Genomic DNA, 19,864 nt, shown 5'->3' with positions numbered 1-19,864 from the left:
GTAATTTTAAATAAGAATATGGAAACTAAACATTAAAACAACAGAACTCCCAAGGATTCTAGAAAGAAAGCTAGAGCTTCTCTTGTCACTCATTAGCTCAGTGGTCAATTCAATCCAACAAGCATCTCCCAGAGCCTTGTGGAAGGTGTTGGAGGAGCTGGGTGAGTAACAAAGCTCCCCTCCCCCGACCAAAGGTGTTTACTTTGAGGAGAGCATAGTGGTCGGGCCACTGGAGAGAAGGCATTATTCCTTGAAAAGTTCTTTCAGAAGACTCAGAGTCTGGCCCAGGAAAGAGAGTCCCATCCAAGGCAATGGAAACATGCCCTTCTTTGACAGAGGACAACCAGCTTCTTTGGGGTTGAGGTCTGAACTGAAGGTTTCACCTAGGAGCCCTTTATTATCTTTACAGTTAAGTAAGACCCCCAAAGACCTAAAAAAGCAATAGAGGGTGGAAGTGAGGCTCTAACCCTCCAGAATTATAGAAAGGAACACAGAGGAGTAGGTTTGGAGAAAAGACTTTTGGTGATCTTGATGACACTGTGCAGTACAGGTGTGTGTCAGTCTCAAATAAGTTTGGGATATTTTGTCACTAAACCTTACAAGAGTGCCTGGAGGGCATAGTGGTTGAGAACACAGGCTTGAGATCAGAGAGACCCGAGGATGAATCCCAAGTCTACCACCTGCAGCTGTGTAAACTTGGGCAAATTACTAAACATCCAAGAGTCTTGGTTTTTCTATCTGTAAAATGGGGGAAATAAGAGTATTCACCTCATGGGGTTGTTGTAAGGATGAAATGATGTGCATAAAGTTCTTGGCATGAAGCCAGGACAAGAAACTATAGCTGTTGCCCTTATTGGCAAAATAATGGCTCTCAGAGGTCCTATAGTAAAGAAGCCTGCCGATTTTGTTTTAACGTAGTTTCGCAAACTTAAATTTTAGTACTGCATTCTTTTCCCTTTCTGGTGGAGGAAGGGCACACCTAATGATATAAAACACTGATTTTGTGTGCAGTACAGGTGACCCTCCAGTCCTCTCCTTGATCGGCTTGGATGCTCTCACTTTAAAGCACAGAGCAGTTTGCAAACCAGAGCAAGCACTGAAAGATACTCCATTGAAAGCGGAAGCATTGATGACTATTAGAATAGAGACAAACGCCTTTCCTTTCTGTCTCTTACTAGATCTAAATAACTTAAACTTGGTCGCCTCTTTCAAAGCAAATAAAAAACAAATAGTCCTTGACACCCCTGCAAAGGAACCTAAACCAAACCCACAGGAACAGTTGGGAAGGCACTGGAGGATCTCGTCAGACAAGCATGAGCACCAGTGGAATGAATAATACAGAAGATGCATTAGAAAAACCTTGGTCTTTCTTGGATATGCTTGGTAGTTCCCATCCTTTCATAATTAGAGAGCACAAAATGAAGCTTCAAATAAGGGAAACCAAAAAATCAGATTCAATGTCAACATGTGCATTTAGAATCCCAAAATGTACAATTCTGATAAACTGCTCCATCACCTGTCACTATACTTAGAGTTGACCTCATAGGCTGGTGAGCATGTCAAATGATGACATCAGAGAGCAGTTTGTTTCAGTGGCAGCTTGATTAGGCTGGGGGTGCAATAAGGCAGCCTCTTTTTTTGCTGTCCTCTAAAATCTCCTTTTCAAACCTTACTTCTTTTTCTCTGAAGTCATTAGAGGAGTCAACATAGTTCTCCCACAATAAGGAAAATAAACAAAAAAAAAAAATAGAAGAAAACGCATTGATCTACAAAAACCAGGACTCTTGAAAAAAAATACAAACATAGATTTATAAGCTTATAAGTTGAATAATGTCTGAGGATCCAATGTATAACATGGTGACTATAGTTGATAACACTGTATTGAATGACTGAAATTTGCTAAGAGAGTAGAACTTAAATTTCTCACTAAAAAAAAAAAGGTAACTATGTGAGGTGATGGACTGTGTTAATTAACTTGGTGGGCGGAATCCTTCACAGTGTGTGTGGATATCAAATCATCAAATTGTACACTTTAAATATCCTACAATTTTGTCAGTTATATCTCAATAAAGCAGAAAAAAAATGAAAAAAAACCCAAACAAACTAGGGCTCTCGTGGAGGCATCTGATGAGGAAATCAGACATTTAACATGAAACTCATTTGCTGTGAAACCTGTCTTTCTAGAACTCTTCCTGAATTCTAAACAATGACATCGCAGCTTTCTTTAAAAAATATATGCCTTATCTGCAGGGTGGAAGGCAGGGCACTCCTAAGGGCTGCGAGTACAGGGCAGGACACATCCACAGACGTGCATTATGACCGTGAGCATTCAATGGGCTAGGACATGCCACAGGGCACAGGACACCCACACCAAAGGAGGGATGGCTGAAGCTCTAAAGCCAGCTGCCAGGCGGGAGGAAGGCGTTGCTCACACTGCAGTAGCCACGGCCATTCCCGGTCACACGAAGCACACTCAAACATAAGACATACCGCTGGTGGTCCCCGTACCACTGCCCGAGCCAGGTCCGGGGGACGAAACCACAGTCCTGTAGGTGGGTGGTGGGGGGGCAGGCGGAGTTGCTCTCTGCCCCAGCCCCAAATCTTTAGGAGATGAGATTGTTTCTAAGTAATCATCTTTAATGAAGGCCTGCTCAGCGACTTTCTTCTGGACTTCTTCTAAGTTGAGTGGCGATGGTACATTGCGAGGAGGACTCAGAGGTCCTGGGGGGCCAGGAGGGCCCGGGGGGCCCGGAGGCGGGGATTCAGCTGGGTTGTCTGAGGCAGGTGGTGGGGACACCACCTTTTCCCTTGGAGTCAACTCTGGAGTAACACGTTCCGGGGATGTATCAGAAAAATGGACCCACTTTTCTTCGGCATTAACAGCAACAGACTTGGGGGACAACACAGGGCCAAAAATGCTGTCCAAGTCATTGATTGATGGTAGTTTTTCAATTTTGACCTCTGTGGCTGACTGGTCATTTCCTGTGGTTAAAGTAGTTGATTTTAAAATTTAATTGACTTTGTTAAAATTATTTGTATGGGCAGTGGGAGGGGTGAGGCAAAGCCTGGTAAATAGATTGTCTTGTGAGGTGCCTAGGTGGGCATATTTCACAATGGAAAATCTTGATTGGAGTTGAAGGGGAGGGAAGAGTTCCCTGTGTCTACAATATGAGTATCGCCTTTTTTGCTATTATTTACCCTTGTGTGGGGTGACCCGAGTTGGCTACTTCTACCATCATCGAAAGCACTTGAGCACGTGACTGCCCTCCAAGGCTGCTCACAGGCATGCAAAGTGTGGTCATTCTGAGAAGGCAGTGTTAGGTTCACAGAAGTGTACAAGCTCTGGAACTGGAAATTCCAAAAGGGAGGTCCCTTTGGAAAATCTGGCCTACTGAAATACAGAGGACACAACTGAAAAAGAACTGATAGCTGGAAATCACCCTCATTTGATAAAGATTGTCTACTCTGGCATATTAAATGAAAATGTTTCGTGAAACTAATGACAATATCTGTTAGTTAAAAAAAATTATCACATCATAATTAGTTGTATATCCTCCACCTTGAACACACCAGAAACACAGCACAAAGATTATTTAAAGAGATATCCCCACATGAATATTTACAAACATACACATACACACTCCACACACCACACACACATAGGATAATGAGAATACATTTACTACTCATTAGAACTGTTACATACATACCTGTTTAATAGGGAAGAAAATTATAAAAACATCTTTATAATTTCTTTTCTCAAGTCTAACCTGTTAACATCAAAGGCATAACTGATATATATCTATCTGAAGTCACAAAACAAAAAAGTCTGTTTTGCTTAAATATTAGCATTAGCTATTCTTTTTAATTCTTATCAGTAATAAGAGAAAAAAATTAAAACTATCTTCTACAGCTTGGCAGGAAATACTTGATAACAACTGAAATGTGAGGAAGTGTACCTTTTACTAAACCGAGGTTATTTAAATTAGAAATCGTTACCTAAGTAATTGCAAGGCGTGAGCAGAAGCCACTTTACCTTTAAATAAACTTCTAGCTATAAGAGCCGGCTTAGTATTTCCATATTTCACATTTGAAAAGAGTTAACCTTCAAGGTTCCAAGGCTACAGATAAATGGGATAGCAGTTTGCATGGGCCACAATATTTATAATTTTGTTGCTGGTAGATTTATTTATCTCTAACACATTCATGGGAATCCAAGGGGCCAAAATGATTTGAACTTGCAAACACCTTTACCTGTGACACTCTGGATGACTCTCTGTTGGGTCTGAATCAATGTCAATTTCATAAATGACTATGTCTTGCATTTGCTCGATAAATACCCCACTCTGTAGCTATCAAACTCACCAGGCTGCATAAATAGCTAAGGATGAAGCCACAGTAGAATTCCAAAGGTGATGAAGAACTGCATTCTAAGGACCCAGGCACATAAAATAACTACTACTGCTTTTGACTTGCTAGTCCAGTAAGACTAGGTAGATTATAAACTGTAGGAATACATAGTATTGATTTTAATAGATGGTAAAGATGTGCCTTAGAAATTATCTGTCTAAAGGCATGCAGCAGTTCCTTGCCATATTTCATCATCCTTACACATCTCTTTGCTGTGGGATAATAAATACTTTAATAACTACTGGGAAAAATTCCCACCACCCAAGCTTACCTGTATGCTGCATATCCCGGGAACCATTTTATTATCATTGTGGACGACACAGTTTTAATTCTAGAAAAAAGCTTATTGGTTCTTGGAACAATACAAATTATGCCTTTTAATTTGTAAATCATTACAGTGAGATCCAGTGAAGTGAGATGTCAATTGAACGATGACTTTTGATATTGAGTTTGTTTTCTTCCATCTCACAAGTAAATGTGGCCTTTGTTCCACAACATTATACAGAGAAAAAGTGAGTTGGGAAAGTGAACCCTTTTGTGAAACCTGGGAGTGATACTTTAAAAGAAATCTACATAGTGAAATGTAATGGCAATAAAACTAAACGCAAACAGTTTCATGTTTAGTCTAGCCTATAGCTTCCAACACATCAAGAGCATGTTGAGGTACGGGGCCACTGCTGATTGCCACGTCATCCCAGAACAGAAAAAATAGAGCTTACCTGGTCCAGTTGTTAAGGGGGAGCCTGTTCGGGGTGGGGTGGCTGGTACGTGTTTTGGAGGCAGTGGTGGAGGTGCTGCCAGGAGATAAGAAGCCAAGCATTGCTGATCACACTCTCCCTAAGTTACACAGTATTCCCTAGGTAGGCAGGATTGGGGCTTTCGCTCATACTTCTGCTATTGGAAAAGGAATAGCCATTAACAATCCATCTTCTTTAAAGTTCAAAGCTAAGGGATTGAAGCAGGACTCATTCAGATTCTTCCATTTTATGATAAGAATTTGTCAAGAGAAAGTTAGATAGTAACAACAATAACACCATCATTTCATTCATTCGTTCCTTTGTTCAATATGCCTCAAGTGCCAACGAGGTCCCGTGTCCTGTACTAGGAATGAAGGACGTGGGGTTGACTACAACGAGCCTCTGCCCTCAAGGAATTTACAACTGAATGAATGAAGATCATGGTCACAGGCAATTACTGTCCAGGGTATGGTCAAGGACAATGAGAACAGCTTGGGTAGGGGCTCAGGTGAGGGGTTTTTAATAGAGTCAAGATACTATGCCTTGGATGGAGTCTGGAAAGATTTCTCAAAGTTATATGTCTTACATTTGGGTATATTTTTGAAAGACTGAAGCAAAATGATTTGGATCAAGGAAGAATGAACAGATTCCTTTGATGAAATTATAGCTTAAAAAAATCCATGAGATAGAAAAAGTATTGTATTATAGCCCCAACCCAGAGACTCATCCTTCTGAACTGGGCTTGTCACTTTGTGGGCAAAGTTAAGAATTTCAACAGGTACTCTGTTTTCTTATTCTTTCTTTAAATGTATGTTTTCCTCTCACTGCTATATTTGGTAGATTTGATGAGTTCACTTTTTTCTTCAGGACTTCTTTCCCCAGCCACCTGGAGTAGGGGTTGGGGGCATTCTGGAATAAGTGGAAATGATGGCTCTCTTTGCTTTGAGATGAATTTGCCCTGATCTCCTGTCTCAGCTTCTCTCTACCATATGGCATCATTTCTCTTGTTCTCCAATTATCACTCTTTCCTCTCAATGTGTCCTCTCTATTCTCTGCAGCCTCAGTTGTTCTGTAGGACTAGCAGAGACCTTATCTGATTTGGTTAGCTCTGTGTTGTGTGCTAGCCCATGCCTGGAGCATAGCAAGGTCTTTAGTTCACTTGCTTATCACTCCTACATAAACCTATTGAATGAATGAATGAGCCTGTGGGACGTCAGAAGAAGCTATGATTCCAAGTTACTTATTCTACTTTATTTATTATATTATTCCTGTCTCAACCAACTGTCCTAGGTCCCTTTAACTCTAAAGCTTATCAGAATAACATCTCTTCTTAATGTTAAGCAGTCCAAATGTGGCTTATGTAGACTTTGTAAGGGTTGCCTCATTTCACTATGCAGGCAGACAGTAAAATGAGTCACTTATTTTTCCAGACAGAGCAGACACATAACTTACTTCCAGTGGGAAAAGGCCTTGTTAACTTTGGCGACTCCGTGCTTGGATTAATTGGTTGGCCTGGACCCCATATCTCAGGCTGATCTAAAAGAACTGGAAACATAAAAAGAAAATTTCCCAGGGTGAGTTCAAAAAAGAAACGTCCTGACTTTAGAACTTAAAATTTCAATTTAAAGTTGAGTTTCACAAAATTATTTCTGTCTTCCCTCAGTCCTAGCAAATTAATTTAGAGATGTGTTGTTCCTCATTCTTTTCAAGCAGAGAATGGACATAGGAGCAGAGCGTGTGTGTGTGTGTGTGTGCGCGCACGCACACATGTGCGCAGGGGGCGTCTGTGTGTGCACACATAGCTAAATAAAAACTTGCAAAACAGAGTGTCTGCATTCTTTCCTGGTTGGTCACTTAAGGACATTCTAAATGTCAATACATGTACTGGCTCCTTTCTGGCACCCACTTGAAAATCCAGGCATTACTCCCATGGACATTTGTTTTAAGTCGGTTTATTTAAAGTTTGCTATGAATAGGCTTCAAGAATGAAGATGCCTAATTCTGTACAGTGGTTCCCACCTTTAAAGGATCTTACGGGGTCTTTAAACAATCCTTTTACAGTATCATAAAGAGAAATTAAATTATTCAAAAAATGTTTGGTGAACATACTAAGAGAACCAGAAAAATAAATAAGTCCTTAGGCATCTAAAGAAAATCAGGGCAATTAGGTATTAGGCCTAAGGGCACTGAATCTAATATTTCTTCTATTTTTTTTTTTTTTGGTTGTTGCTATGGTAACAATGTAATGAACTAGCTCTTCTCAGCACCTATCATGTGCCAGGGTCTGTGTAAGTACTGCTTGTAATTCATTAGGTTGTAAAACAGGCTGGGAGGTCAGTTGGATGTGGATTTGAATCCAGCCTCTATGCTTACTTTAGGACCTTGGGCAATTCGTGTAACCTCTGAACTTCCCTTCCTTCAGTGTACAGATAATAAGAGCAATCTCAAAGAGTTACTAAAAGGATTAAAGGAGGTAATGTATATAAATATAATGTATATAAAATACATGTAAAACACTTATCACAAGGCCAGTAGCTATTATGATATATTTTAGTCCTCACCACACCACCATGTGGTTGATATTGAGGAAACCGAAGATTACAGTGATTAAACAACTTGCTCAATGACATACATGGTGAAAGTAGCAGAGCTAAGATCTGATCCCAGGCGTGCATACCTATTTCCAAAAATATCCACTTTCCTCTCAGGCCTTGTAAACTAGTGATAGAAGAATCAATAAAAAAAGTAAGAGTGAGTAGATAAGAAAAGTAGGTGCAGATATTGGAAGAGCTAGTATGCTGGGTGCAACTGTTGGAACTTTACAGAATTTCAGGGGCTGAAACCACGTAAAGAACAATCAAGCCAGGCTCATTGACAAGTTCAGGTGTGTATCTCATCTCCACCACAAACCTCAATGATGGTCTTAGCTCTGTTTTGTTTTAACATGAAAGCACACATTCTCCAAAGATCTGACGTAGCATTTGGTTTTTCATAGATTCAGTGTGGGACACCACTTTGATTTTTAAGAACTGTTTTCTATTTTGTCTATCAGGTTTATATAATGTTATGGGATTTTTTAATAGGTAGATTCAAATGCAACAAATCAAACCCCACCTTCAGTCACTACACATGTCTTTATGCCATTAAAAGTGAGACTGATCACAGATCGGTTAATAAGATAACTGAGAACCTCACTGCAGGGCCACATTTATTTATGGATTCTAAGTTGTAGACATTTAAATCACTGAAGGAGTATTTAGGGATGTTCTTTATACACTTTGCTAACTACATTATTGAAAAATATTCAGCTGTGGCCGGCTGCTAGTTGTCTCCCAGGAGCCATTCTCCATTTCTTCTACAGTTAAAGTTAAGCAGGCCATATGGCACTAAATTCTTTCTGATGGGCTCTGGTTGGAAGTGATGTGTGTCTCTTCCAGGTTTTGCTCTTACAAGAATTGGCAGTGAGTTCCATGGGTCCTCCCCTCCCCCCCCTTTCTTCTGATGGTGAGAGCTGGAGCAGCCCCCTTGCACCCAGAGATGAAGGCCACATGCTGAGGATAGAAGAGCTGCCCAACCAGTCCTACATTGTGCACTTCGAGGCTGTTTACATGAAACAGAAATAAAATTCTATCTTGTTTAATTCACTGTACTTTGGAGTCTCTTTGTCACTGTATCTTAGCCTACTCACTATGCTTTCAAGTCTTGTTGTCCTTAACACTTAAATCTAATTTCCTTCACCAACTGGTCTTAGAAAAATCATCTTTGATTGTACATAACCATAGTGGTCTTAAATCAAATGATTTCTATAAAAACATCCCATATTATCAAATATATAGCTGCTGGAGATCCATGCATTGGACATAAATACATTTTAGGAATAGATTAGATCCCTTTCATAAAGAGTTTCTTTTATGTCAGCAAGGTATACATTACTCACAGCCATCCAAAAATGGTTAATGTTTAAAAGTTAAAATATTTAATTCTAGGAGTAAATATTTAATAGGTAAACCCAACAATAACAACCAAAATGATATTTCTCCCATAACATTTTATTTCTAAGTTGCTAAATGATTTAAGGTCATTCCTGGGTCTTGAACTTGCAAACAGGGTCTATTGTGTGAGCAATCCAATTGACACCTCCACTGATGAGGCGGACAAGAGAGAAAATGTGGTCAAAGAGGCTATATCACCATGACAGTGCCTATGATGGGGAATTTGAAGGTCTGGCTCCATAATAATGGCTGTTTGGCTAATAGAACACTTGTTCCCCATCCAGTGAGTTGTAGAGATTTGCAGTAATTCTTATTGACCTCTTTTGAAGAGTGAACTTGTTAGCTCTTAGCTACCTCTGGAAGTAAAGTTTCAAATCCTGAAATACTAGAGGTCTGCTAACTAAATTCCCATGCTGAGAGCACACCTAGATCAGAACTATTCTCTCACATGAAGATCTGGTGATATATATTAAAAACATGCCTCAAAACACATTTACTCTAGGTAAGTTATACTTTATTGAAAGGAAAAACAAACCTATAGATATACAGAGTTTTTCCTACCTTCTGTCTTCTGTTCATCAAAAGCTGATTCTAATGGTGGGCCAAAGAGGGGAGCAAGTGCCATGGTGTCATCTGGAGGTTTTCTGCTGAATCACACACATTACAGCAAAACATAGAGAAAGGAAGTATTAATGTTAAGAAAGATATAAAGCTTTCAAATATTTTCCACAGTAAGGCCGATGTATGTGTGTGCACTTATGTACACACATATGTATGTACTCAAGCTCCCGAGGGGCTAAAAAGTATATTTATGAAGAGGTCAAATGTATATGGACAAAAGGATCAGTAGGAGGTAAGATCCCTCATTCTCAATGGGGGACCAAGGGGCTGGTCCAACAGAAATAAGATGAGGAGAGAAATTCTTTCAGAGCATCTGAGTCTCTATACCTAGAAGAGATTACTAAAGATAACAGTTTATTGCAAAGCACCTTCTTCTCTTAAGATCTCAAAAACCATTTATATCTGTCTTCACCACATCTCTGTGTTGTAGTTAATGTGGGTTTATGATTAGTGAAAGTCAGGCACAGGGAAGTTAAAAAACAAGGCACCAGGAAGTTTGTGTTTGAATAAGAAACTGAGTCTACCAGCCTCTAACTTCCATCCTCCCCCGACCACCCCACACAGTTGACTAATTATAACTTCCTAATACCTTAATACTGCACATTAGAAAAAGAAGAGCATTGAGGAATCAGGGGGGAAAGACGGGTAGTAAGTTAGACGCTCATCCTTTCTACTAATTATTACTTAAACTGATTATTAAAGAAAAGCTGCATAATTATCTCCATTTCGTCCCCAGACCTGATTCCCTTCATTGCTCCTGATGAGTTCTGTGTGTGTTGGGGGATAAGAGGTGAAGAGGAGAGGGGAGGGGTTAGAGAAGGAGGGAAAGTTAAAAGGATCCAGCCTTTAGATAGAAATAGGAGTCTTTGGGGGAAACATTGCTTCTGTGCACAATACTTACTTATCCCAAGGATTACACAGTGTAAAACACAACGCTTTGCCAAAAACAAAAAACAAAATAGAAGATTCCTTTGGTGTGTGGCAGGTAGAATGTATCACAAAACTGTAGCCAGCTAAACAGGCTACTCTTTGTAAGGCAATATAATCATATTTCAGGTCAGCATTCCAGACACCAAATGACGCCTTCACGTAGACCTTTAACCCTCTCATTAGTGAGGGGCTCCATATTCTGATAGATGTTACTTTAGATGACTACAGAGTACTTTCCTAAAGGTCTCCCTCAGGCTGCACATAGGAGAAATGATAACATATTTGAAACTGCTGTGACGTACACATATGGGCAGGCCCTTTGTTATTAGATGCTGAGACTTTAGCCCAAAGGAGATTTGTTTCATTGTTAACAGTGCATGATGCCTTGCATAAAACACAACTAGTGCTTTTCATGCTCACCTTATGAGTTCTGGAGTTGGTGTGGAACGCCTGGGTCTCGCTACTTCTTCACCTGATGCACAGGAAAAAGGGAATTTTTAGGCATATTTTTACCGTTTTTTTCTTTTATGTCTTATGAGCTATGTTTGGAAACACTTAGAGATTTAAGTCCCATCAATAGGCAACTCCATGTGAAAACTTTGCAAAACAAACCCAGAAAACAAACCCTCTCCCCTGGCAATGCAACAGCCATATATTAGGCATATGTAGTAGCATTTTCTTTGGCATTTATAAAACTAATTAACCAGGGAATTACCATGATAAGCCAGCAAATGGAAGATGTGTACACTGTAGAGCTTAGGGGAATAGCACACCATTCTTTGAATGCCTGCTGCCTTGATCAGTTCTGCTTCTCAATTACCATAAGAGAATACTAAGCCAGGCCATATGTACATAGTGCATGAATCCAGCATTCTCTGCCTGTTCTTTTCTTGAAATGCCAAGAAAATGTTATACCTTTAACTAGGAACCATTCATTTAAAATTTCCTAGAATGTGCTGTTTGCAGCAGAAGAAAATCATGCCACATGTATATTATAACCTATTTCATATCGCTTTGGTTTACTAAGATTTTCACATCAAATAACACAAAAATGGGTAAGTTGCATCTACCTTCAGTTCCTTCAGCCCTCCTCCTCTCCCTACCCCAATCAGCAAACACACACTTGATTAAATTCATTTCTAAAGTCAAATGATACAGTAAGAGTTGACAAATATAGGAAGAAAATAGCAATGTTTACCCAAAAACATATTCACTTTCAGGATCTAAACATTAGTCATTCAGAACCCACTGAGCCCTTTTATCATTGCAAGATTTCTTTTATCATTACAAGATTTCTTTGCTGTAAGAGTAAGACATTTGTAAGCCTTAAAAATCAAGCCCAAGAGTGTATAAGTCAAATGTATATATGCTCCAAGATCCAAGGAACTGTTCCTTCTTTTAAATCGTACTCTATTTCTGGTAGCTAAGATATACTTACTGGATAAGTTCCTTTTAATTGCACCCTAGAATTAGAAATAGACACTATAAGGTTTAAGACCACATATATGTTATGTACAATATGTATATTTCTGTCATTGCAATTAAACTGAACTCAAAGAAATGCAGTTGGGGAAAAATGAATTTTTTCTCAGAATTGCATTCAAGTTGGAAATTGTAGACACACACATATAAATCAATTTTTCATTTTACTCAAAGATTACAGAGAGGAAAGAGAGTAAATAATAAGTCTTCCAAACCAGAAAAAAACCCTTACCTGGGTAGATTTGGTAAATTAAAGCAAATATTGAATAGTCTATTAAAAAAAAAAACCTTGAAATCTAGCAGACAAGAAAGTAAATCCATGTTTAACTTATGTTTGATGTTTAAAAATTACAGACTGTATGAGAAGTACTCTCTGCTCTTATCAGATGGGCTCCATAAGTTGCTTGTAGAAGCAGTCATTAGTTTATGAATGCAATTTTTAAAGATACACATGGAAAATGTTAAAAAGAAGGAAAACTTGAAGGCATTACCACTGAGTGGGCTGTTCTATTCAGGGAACCAGAGAATTCCATTCTTTCCCATCCGCCCTCCCTACCCCAATTTCTTTCACTTGCCTGCCGTGGGGGCAACAACCTATCAGTTGGGTATCAATTGGGCGTCATTCCTTTAGCTCAAGGCACTGTGATTCTATGGGAATGACAATTTCCCTGGCAGGAATAATCTGAGAAGGTCATTTTCAGATTTATAAGGCCCTAGGAGAAAATTATTTTGATAACAGAGGATTGATTCAAGTTTTGATTCAAAACTGCTGTGAAAGGTCCTTAGCATGTGATGCTTCCAGAAAAGCAGACCACTAGAAGCGTGGCCTCATAAGATGGGACATGGCTTGGCAGGGCCTCCTTAGGAGAATGACAGGGGCAGAGTTCAGGTTGGGGAAGTGGAAGTATAAGAAAGTTTTCAAAAGGCTATGACTATGAGTTTGGTGGGTGGTAACCAAACACAGTTTTTTCTACTTTTCTACTTTGGTGAAGACCCAACATGGTGGTCACAGATGTTTTCTTCTCTCAAATGATAACATAAACAACTCAGGACAAGATGTAAAACCTCTGTAACAGACCTATAAGAAGGTTCTTTCCCTCTTTCCTAAGGATTTATCAGAATTTTGTCTCATTTTGAACTCATTTACAATAGAGGAGCAGTTTCAGACTGAATAAGGATCCACTAGATGTTTTTTAGTGACTTGCATGTATGTGTTATATAGAGATTATTATTAATACATTATTAGTAAAAACTTTTTAATAAATATTTTATTTATTTTAATAGATCAACACTTTAAATCAGTATGTTTAAGTTAACATGTTCATTTAAATTAATAAATATTTAAAACAAATATGATCATTTAAATCAGTTATGGTCATTATAGGAGTTTTGATGTGGGTTGGATTTTGGAAAATAAGACTCTGTAGACAAAATAATAAGAGAACAAATTGTTCAAATGGAGTTAAAATGTTTTTCTAGGTTGGAGAGCCTCAGATTGCCAGATTTTTATTAATAAAGTCTGAAGGAAAAGGTCAGGTGGAGGCTTTAGGTCCAAGTAGTCAATCACGAGGTTGACACTGAGGGAATAGGACCTACCTAGTATAGTGAGACCTGAAATTCAGGAGTTAGGGGACCCCAGAAGCTGTATTGAAGACCTTTTGGTCTCTGTCTTACCCCTTTATTTATAATGTAATATTCATGAAACCAAGAAAGATACAAAGCTTCTTTGGTGTTCATTGGTATTCATCATTTCCCGGTGTATCAATTCATTTGATAGATGTTTATTGTTGAGAGGCACTAGACAAGAAGCCTCTGTAATATTTTATTAAATATTCCGTACGAATGAACAATCATCAGTGAAGAGGAAGCAAGACATGGCAGAAATATGCAAGAAAACTGTTGTTTAGAAATTAGAAAGAATAAAATCATATCAATTTAGAAAGGAACAGATGTTCAAACAATAAGCAGGAAACCATTAGCAACAGAAAAGAAAGTCCCATTGTCCCATGATCCGGCATACAGATCTTTGATGGCCTTGCTGTCGAAACAGGACAACTCTAGAACAAGGTTAAGGTGATGTCAACCACATAAAGCACATTCAGGAAAAAAGCCTATTGAATCCTGAAACCTTTTCCTCCCCAAGTGACCACATTTTCCTCCTTTCAAGGACTGTCTTTATAGGTAGACTGTGAATAGACTTCCTGCATTTTGCCTTAGTTAATTCACTCTTTTTCTTTTTTAAAAAAAAGGAGTAACTTGTCATAATCTGAGCTGTGACCCCACTGCTGGATTGGAATCAGCCACATATGCCCTGTAGGTGTTATCTTTGATCATCAACTACGTGGCTTAAACAGAGAACCACAGTTCGTCAGCTGGCGCAGAGTATTTGTCTCAAGTAGTAATTGACTGATCAAATTGGCATAGGCCTACTTTCTGACAGCATTGTTTCACTTCCATTTCCTCTCTCAAGGGACTGACTGGGCAGGTAGGGGTCATTTCAAACATAGCAAAGTCTCTTCTTGTTGCCTCAAATTTATCACACTCTCAACCTGAGGAAAATGACAGATTTACTTTGAACAGTGCAAACTAATACTGATTTGCCTTCAGTGAGGAAATATATATGTGACAGCCTAGAAAGATTGACTTGAAAGTATGTCTCTTCCTCCCAAGACAGAAATTATGGTGCTGTATGACTGTATATCAGTATACTGAACAATTTGAGCTATGGTCCAGGGACTTACTTATATTAAATTCAGGCTTAAAAACAATGTGGTTTACAAATTCTTTCCTTACTTGCCTTACAGTTTTCTTATTCTTTATTATCACCTTGCTATAAATTTCTATGGTGATTTCTGGACAATCTCCAGCCCTTGTACACACACACACACACACACACACACCACGTTTTTTACATTTAGCACTAGGAGTTGGGGTACCTATGTATTAGTTTAATTTGTTATGGAAAAGTGCTCTGATGATCCTAAAACATGCTCTTGACACATATAAGATGAGAGACTTTCAGCCACTAAACCTAATTCATCTGCCTTGTTCATACTGGGTTATCATAAATTTAACAAGAAGACAACCTGGCCACCTTGCCTAGGCAAGAATTATCTCTATACATGTTTAAGGTAAAAATGTTGAGGATTCTTACCGGGCTGCGCCTCTGTGATCAGCAAAAAGGAAGAGAGAACAGACACCTAGTCAGAGAATGATGGATCAGTCAACAGGCTTGGGTAATAGAAGATTTCATAAACAGCCAACTAAACAGACACTCCAGGTAATCAGGCCAAAGGAAGACAGGCAGTCATTGTGTTTGTGGCTTATTTAACCCATAATGAGGAGAACCTTAAGGAGAATCTATCCATTGCATAATATAGCTTTGCTAATGGGGATGTACTAGTTTCAGTTATGTGTACATACAGACAAAGCAGAAACATACAAGAAAACTTTACTGATAGATTTAAATGTCTTGTCACATGGAGTTTTTCTTCATATTGTTTGAGGAGGGGAGTTTTAGAGACTGGGTAGTACAGAGAAAACTGTTTCCCCACACAAAAGGGTGTTAGCAAACATCATAGACATGATGCATTTCCCACACAATTCAGGCTTTAATCGGAGCCTCCAAAACTCAGAGAGCAGGATTAGAGACACCTCTTCTTTGCCTGGCCCTTCTCTTTAGTGTTCTGTGGAATGAGTACGGATGAGGACTTTTTTGAAGTATATGTTCTTGGCCTGGTGTGATTTGGGCAGCCTCTGCCAACGGGTAGAATGTGGTGGGGAAGATGAGGATATCCTGACAAGCACAGGTGGGAATGATGAAAACTGTCCAGCACCAATAAAACACTGGTGGACCAGATGATGCCTGGAAAAACACAACATGCTGACCTACGACTTTTTTCTTTCACTCCTCAAACCTTGATCATGGCTGCTATCAATTTACCCCAGCAATCTCTGGTTGCTCTCCCTCTTTCGGATTTTTCTGTAGTAACAAGAGTGACTGTGATGTGAGCAGGGAAAGAGCTGTTGCTCAGTTTCACTTTCAGGATATGCGCTAGCCCGTGAATTCACCAGAGGCTACCTGGGACCCAGTACCGGCCAAATTCCAAAATCCAAGCAAGAAGCACAAACACAAAAGTATCTAGAAGGTTGCTTAAATGAAAAAGATGATTCTACTCTCCATAACATAGACAAGAAATAAAAACCTATAGTCTTTTATACCTACTCCAGTCGATTTTACTTGTAATATTTTAGATTTTATTATTTGCCATATTTTTCCAGTTCTGTTCCATACTGATCCCATCTTTCTTATAAATCTGTCTATATGCATGGATGCAATTTAAATGAAATTAGAAAAAAGGACACATTAATATGTATTTCTGGGCTTACATTCTTTTACTGACGAATTCATACTGTGTTTTGAGAGAAATCCAAGCACTCTTTTATATAAAGATTTAGACTTCATAATTCTTTAATGACCAGGCTAAAGTTCTTCACTAAAGAAGATGTGGGCATTTATGATTTTAGCTTTAATTTCATGTCAAACATTTCCTTCTTAAAAGCAGCATAAAATACAGCAAAGAGGGTATTAAAAGTGACACAATTTCCCCCAAGATGATTATGAGAAATAATGCAAAATAAAATGTGTATTGCAACCATATAGAGGCAGAACCTTAAATTCAATAAGCTTTATTAAGATTATAGAGAACAACACTGTTCAAAATAATTTCAATTATATAAATTCACCCAAATTAAGTCCAGTGAATTAAAAACCTATATATTTTAATCAGTAGTTCCTGTCTGTATTTTTTCTAGTAAAAGATAACATGAAAAAAAGGAACATCAAGGAACATCTGTTGAAATTCATGTAGTCACAGAAGACCCAGCTAAAAGCTATGGAAAGGTCGACCCAGAAAACCTCAAGGTCCATAATTAAAAGTGATCTGAAACCTGCAAAATAAAAGGAATTCCAGAAGTCAAATTGAAGGGCTTTCTATACACTAATTATCACCATTAAGGAGCATAAAGCAGTTGTAGGTTCTGCTGAACACGGACAGCAAAATCATTATCCGCCAGGAGGGGAGAGGCTTTCCTTTTAAAAGTTTTACTTTACTCTTTCTCCTGTCATTTCCCAGGAACTTTGAGGCCTTTAGCATTCGATCTTTGTTCTACCAATGTATAGAATTTGCTTCAAAGGCGGAAGGAAACATTCAGTATCTGATCTTGATATATTCTGTAAGCTGCACACTCTCCATGTTAAATCACAAACTCAAAAGCTTGCAGGGCAAGGAGCAGGGGTGCTGTGCGCGAGGGAATGAGAGTTTCACAAAGCTTTGGTGAAATGGCCACAACTCAGGGGCATCATGCTTGCAGCACAAAAATATGGGCCTAATGCTGCCAGATCTTCAGAGTTGTCAGAGAAGACGCATATCTTGATTTTTTTTTTCTAACTTCAAAGATTCTGGTTTTTAAATGGCGTTAAAATTGTTTTTAACTGCACGACCAAACAAAACATCTCTTCAGTTGTTCAGAATCTGCAGGTGGCCAATTTGTCTCTGATTGCAGACATTTGTATCACACATAATAAGCTCTCAGCAAGTTTTTTAAAATCTACTGTTATTATTATTTCACCTGATTACTCAAACAGGGACTTTGCAATTGGTCTATTTGTTTTCTGAACAAATTTCTTGTGTTCCTAATTAAACATTAATTGCTCAATTCCTTGACTTCTCTTGACCTTCTGACGCATTCTGGAGAAGGTATTGAAAAACATTTTATTTTCCCCTCTACTTTTATTTTGATGTTCAACTTAGAGATAAGTCTTAGTTTGTATTTTGAGGCTATTTTCAAAGTGGGTATACATTACTAAGTTATGATTTGGTCACTAGAATGAAGATCTTTGGTCAGAACATTTTGCATTTCTAAAATTTATATACTTGGCTATATGAATATGCCTTCCTAAAAGAAAATACTTCAGTAAATGTCCTCACAGCACCCACAGTGTCCTTACCCCACACCAGCTTTGTTTTGTTATTTTTCTGCACAAAAGGATTAATTTAAATTCAGCTAAGTAGGCTAACTTAGTCTTTGCCAATGCGGGTGAGTGTTTTAAGATATTTATAAAAAGAAGTAACCAAACACAATCTGTCCGGCTTGTCAAAATCACTAAATAACCAACCTCAGGTTTTGAAGCTTTACAACATCCTCATTTGCTAAAATTCAGTGCTATAGGGAAACAGAGGAAAATACGTGTAAAGCCACAAAGCACCAAACAAATATTATTTTTATACAGTCTAGTCATAGCAAATTCAGTCATTCATGGTAGTGAATTTTCTAGGAAAGAATTAGAAAATATGATGATTATGTTTATTATTATGGTCCTAACCAGTTTCTTATTTGCTTTCAAATGCTTCAGGGTGAAGATAATCTATCATCTGGCAAGCACCTATTTGATGTCCCCACCCCCGCCAACTGTTGTGTGTGTCTATATTTAAATTTGTTCCCATATCTGTTGCAAGTCAGATGACTGTGAATGCCTGCCAGATCCAGTAGGACTTGGTAGAGATGATCTTCTGAAATTCCATTTAGGAAGAGACACAAAGAGCCTATTACTAACCAAGATATCACTAAAAGTTGACTGGTTTGAACATCAACAACATGGGCATTGCCAAAGAAAAACGAGGCGGGGGAGCAGGAGAAGGACTCATCCTTAAAGGCACAGCTAACAATGCAAAGGAGTGCTTGTAGTTGAAATTGCTGTAAGAACAGCAGGAGGAAAACCAATGAGGAACAAAGAGTTTTTAAAGCACCGCGGATACATTTCAGACTACTTAGTCCTGTCAATATTTGAAGTGGCCAAATCTGGATAATTCAGAGAAAGATTCAGGGTCAAAGAGAATAAATGAAATTGGCAAAATACTGTTGACTGAGAAAAAAATGCACAATGTGAGAGTTGTGAGTTAAGTTTTATTTGGGGCAAAGTGAGGACTATAGCTCGGGAGACAGCATTTCAGAAAGCTCTGAGAAACTGCTCCAAAGAGGTAGGGGGCAGGTCAGTACACATGTGATTTTGGTGAAGGGGGAGTACATGCAATCAAGCACATATTTTTTTGCAGAAGGCTGCTGCTAGTCATGAGGAGCAGACATCACCATGAAGGATTTTAGTGCTTTTCTAGATACGAAGAGATGCAACAATTGGGCTCAAAAAATCTTCTCCTGAAAATATCTAACCATCTGAAGTTCTGCCAGTTTTTCCCAGAGCACAGATTGCCTCATTCCTGATCTCCACTCTGAACTCCTTTCAGGGAGTGTTGAAGGTCAGCAGCTGCAGTGGCTCATAATTTAATTCTTGTAGAGGTAGATGGAAAGTACCAATTTATAGCTGGCAATACAAAGAAAAGTTGCTGAAGCGCCCCAACGATATGTATGTCACATAGCATGTGACATAGAGTTGATTCGCAGTTACACAGAAGTGGGCCATTCAATTTAATAATAATAATAATTATAACTGTACTAATTTTATTTTTGGAAGCAACGTCATTGGGTCCATGTTTTGACAAATTGTAATATTTTGATTCTGTCTTTTGTTCTTCCTGTGTCTTCTGTTCTTCCTTCCTCAAATCACATGGAATTGCTACCAGTACATTTCCTGCATGTGGTACAGAGACGGCCAGGCTTGGGTCAATGGGCAGG

The 19,864-nt window shown here is 38.7% G+C and overlaps 1 protein-coding gene across 9 annotated transcripts in view; it reads right to left on the bottom strand.

The window, feature by feature from the left end:
- Positions 1-19,864, bottom strand: part of SGIP1 (SH3GL interacting endocytic adaptor 1) — a 211,326-nt gene that overhangs the window by 58,783 nt on the left and 132,679 nt on the right. For 5 of the 9 annotated variants that reach the window (XM_059924166.1, XM_059924162.1, XM_059924184.1 and 2 more), the window contains 6 exons: positions 12,129-12,153; positions 11,111-11,162; positions 9,701-9,786; positions 6,600-6,692; positions 5,130-5,204; positions 2,491-2,982 (listed from right to left, as the gene is read on the bottom strand). In XM_059924166.1, the coding sequence (XP_059780149.1) occupies positions 2,491-2,982; positions 5,130-5,204; positions 6,600-6,692; positions 9,701-9,786; positions 11,111-11,162; positions 12,129-12,153 (823 nt within the window). Of the gene's footprint in view, positions 1-2,490; positions 2,983-5,129; positions 5,205-6,599; positions 6,693-9,700; positions 9,787-11,110; positions 11,163-12,128; positions 12,154-15,326; positions 15,339-19,864 lie in introns of all 9 variants that reach the window. The other 4 variants (XM_059924200.1, XM_059924206.1, XM_059924211.1 and 1 more) reach the window with 3 other exon arrangements.

This window comes from Balaenoptera ricei, chromosome 1 (genome assembly GCF_028023285.1).
Source record: "Balaenoptera ricei isolate mBalRic1 chromosome 1, mBalRic1.hap2, whole genome shotgun sequence".
NCBI classification, from domain to species: Eukaryota; Metazoa; Chordata; class Mammalia; order Artiodactyla; family Balaenopteridae; genus Balaenoptera; species Balaenoptera ricei.
Note: the sequence above shows the minus strand (reverse complement) of the source record. Positions and strands in the feature narration are given on the sequence as shown.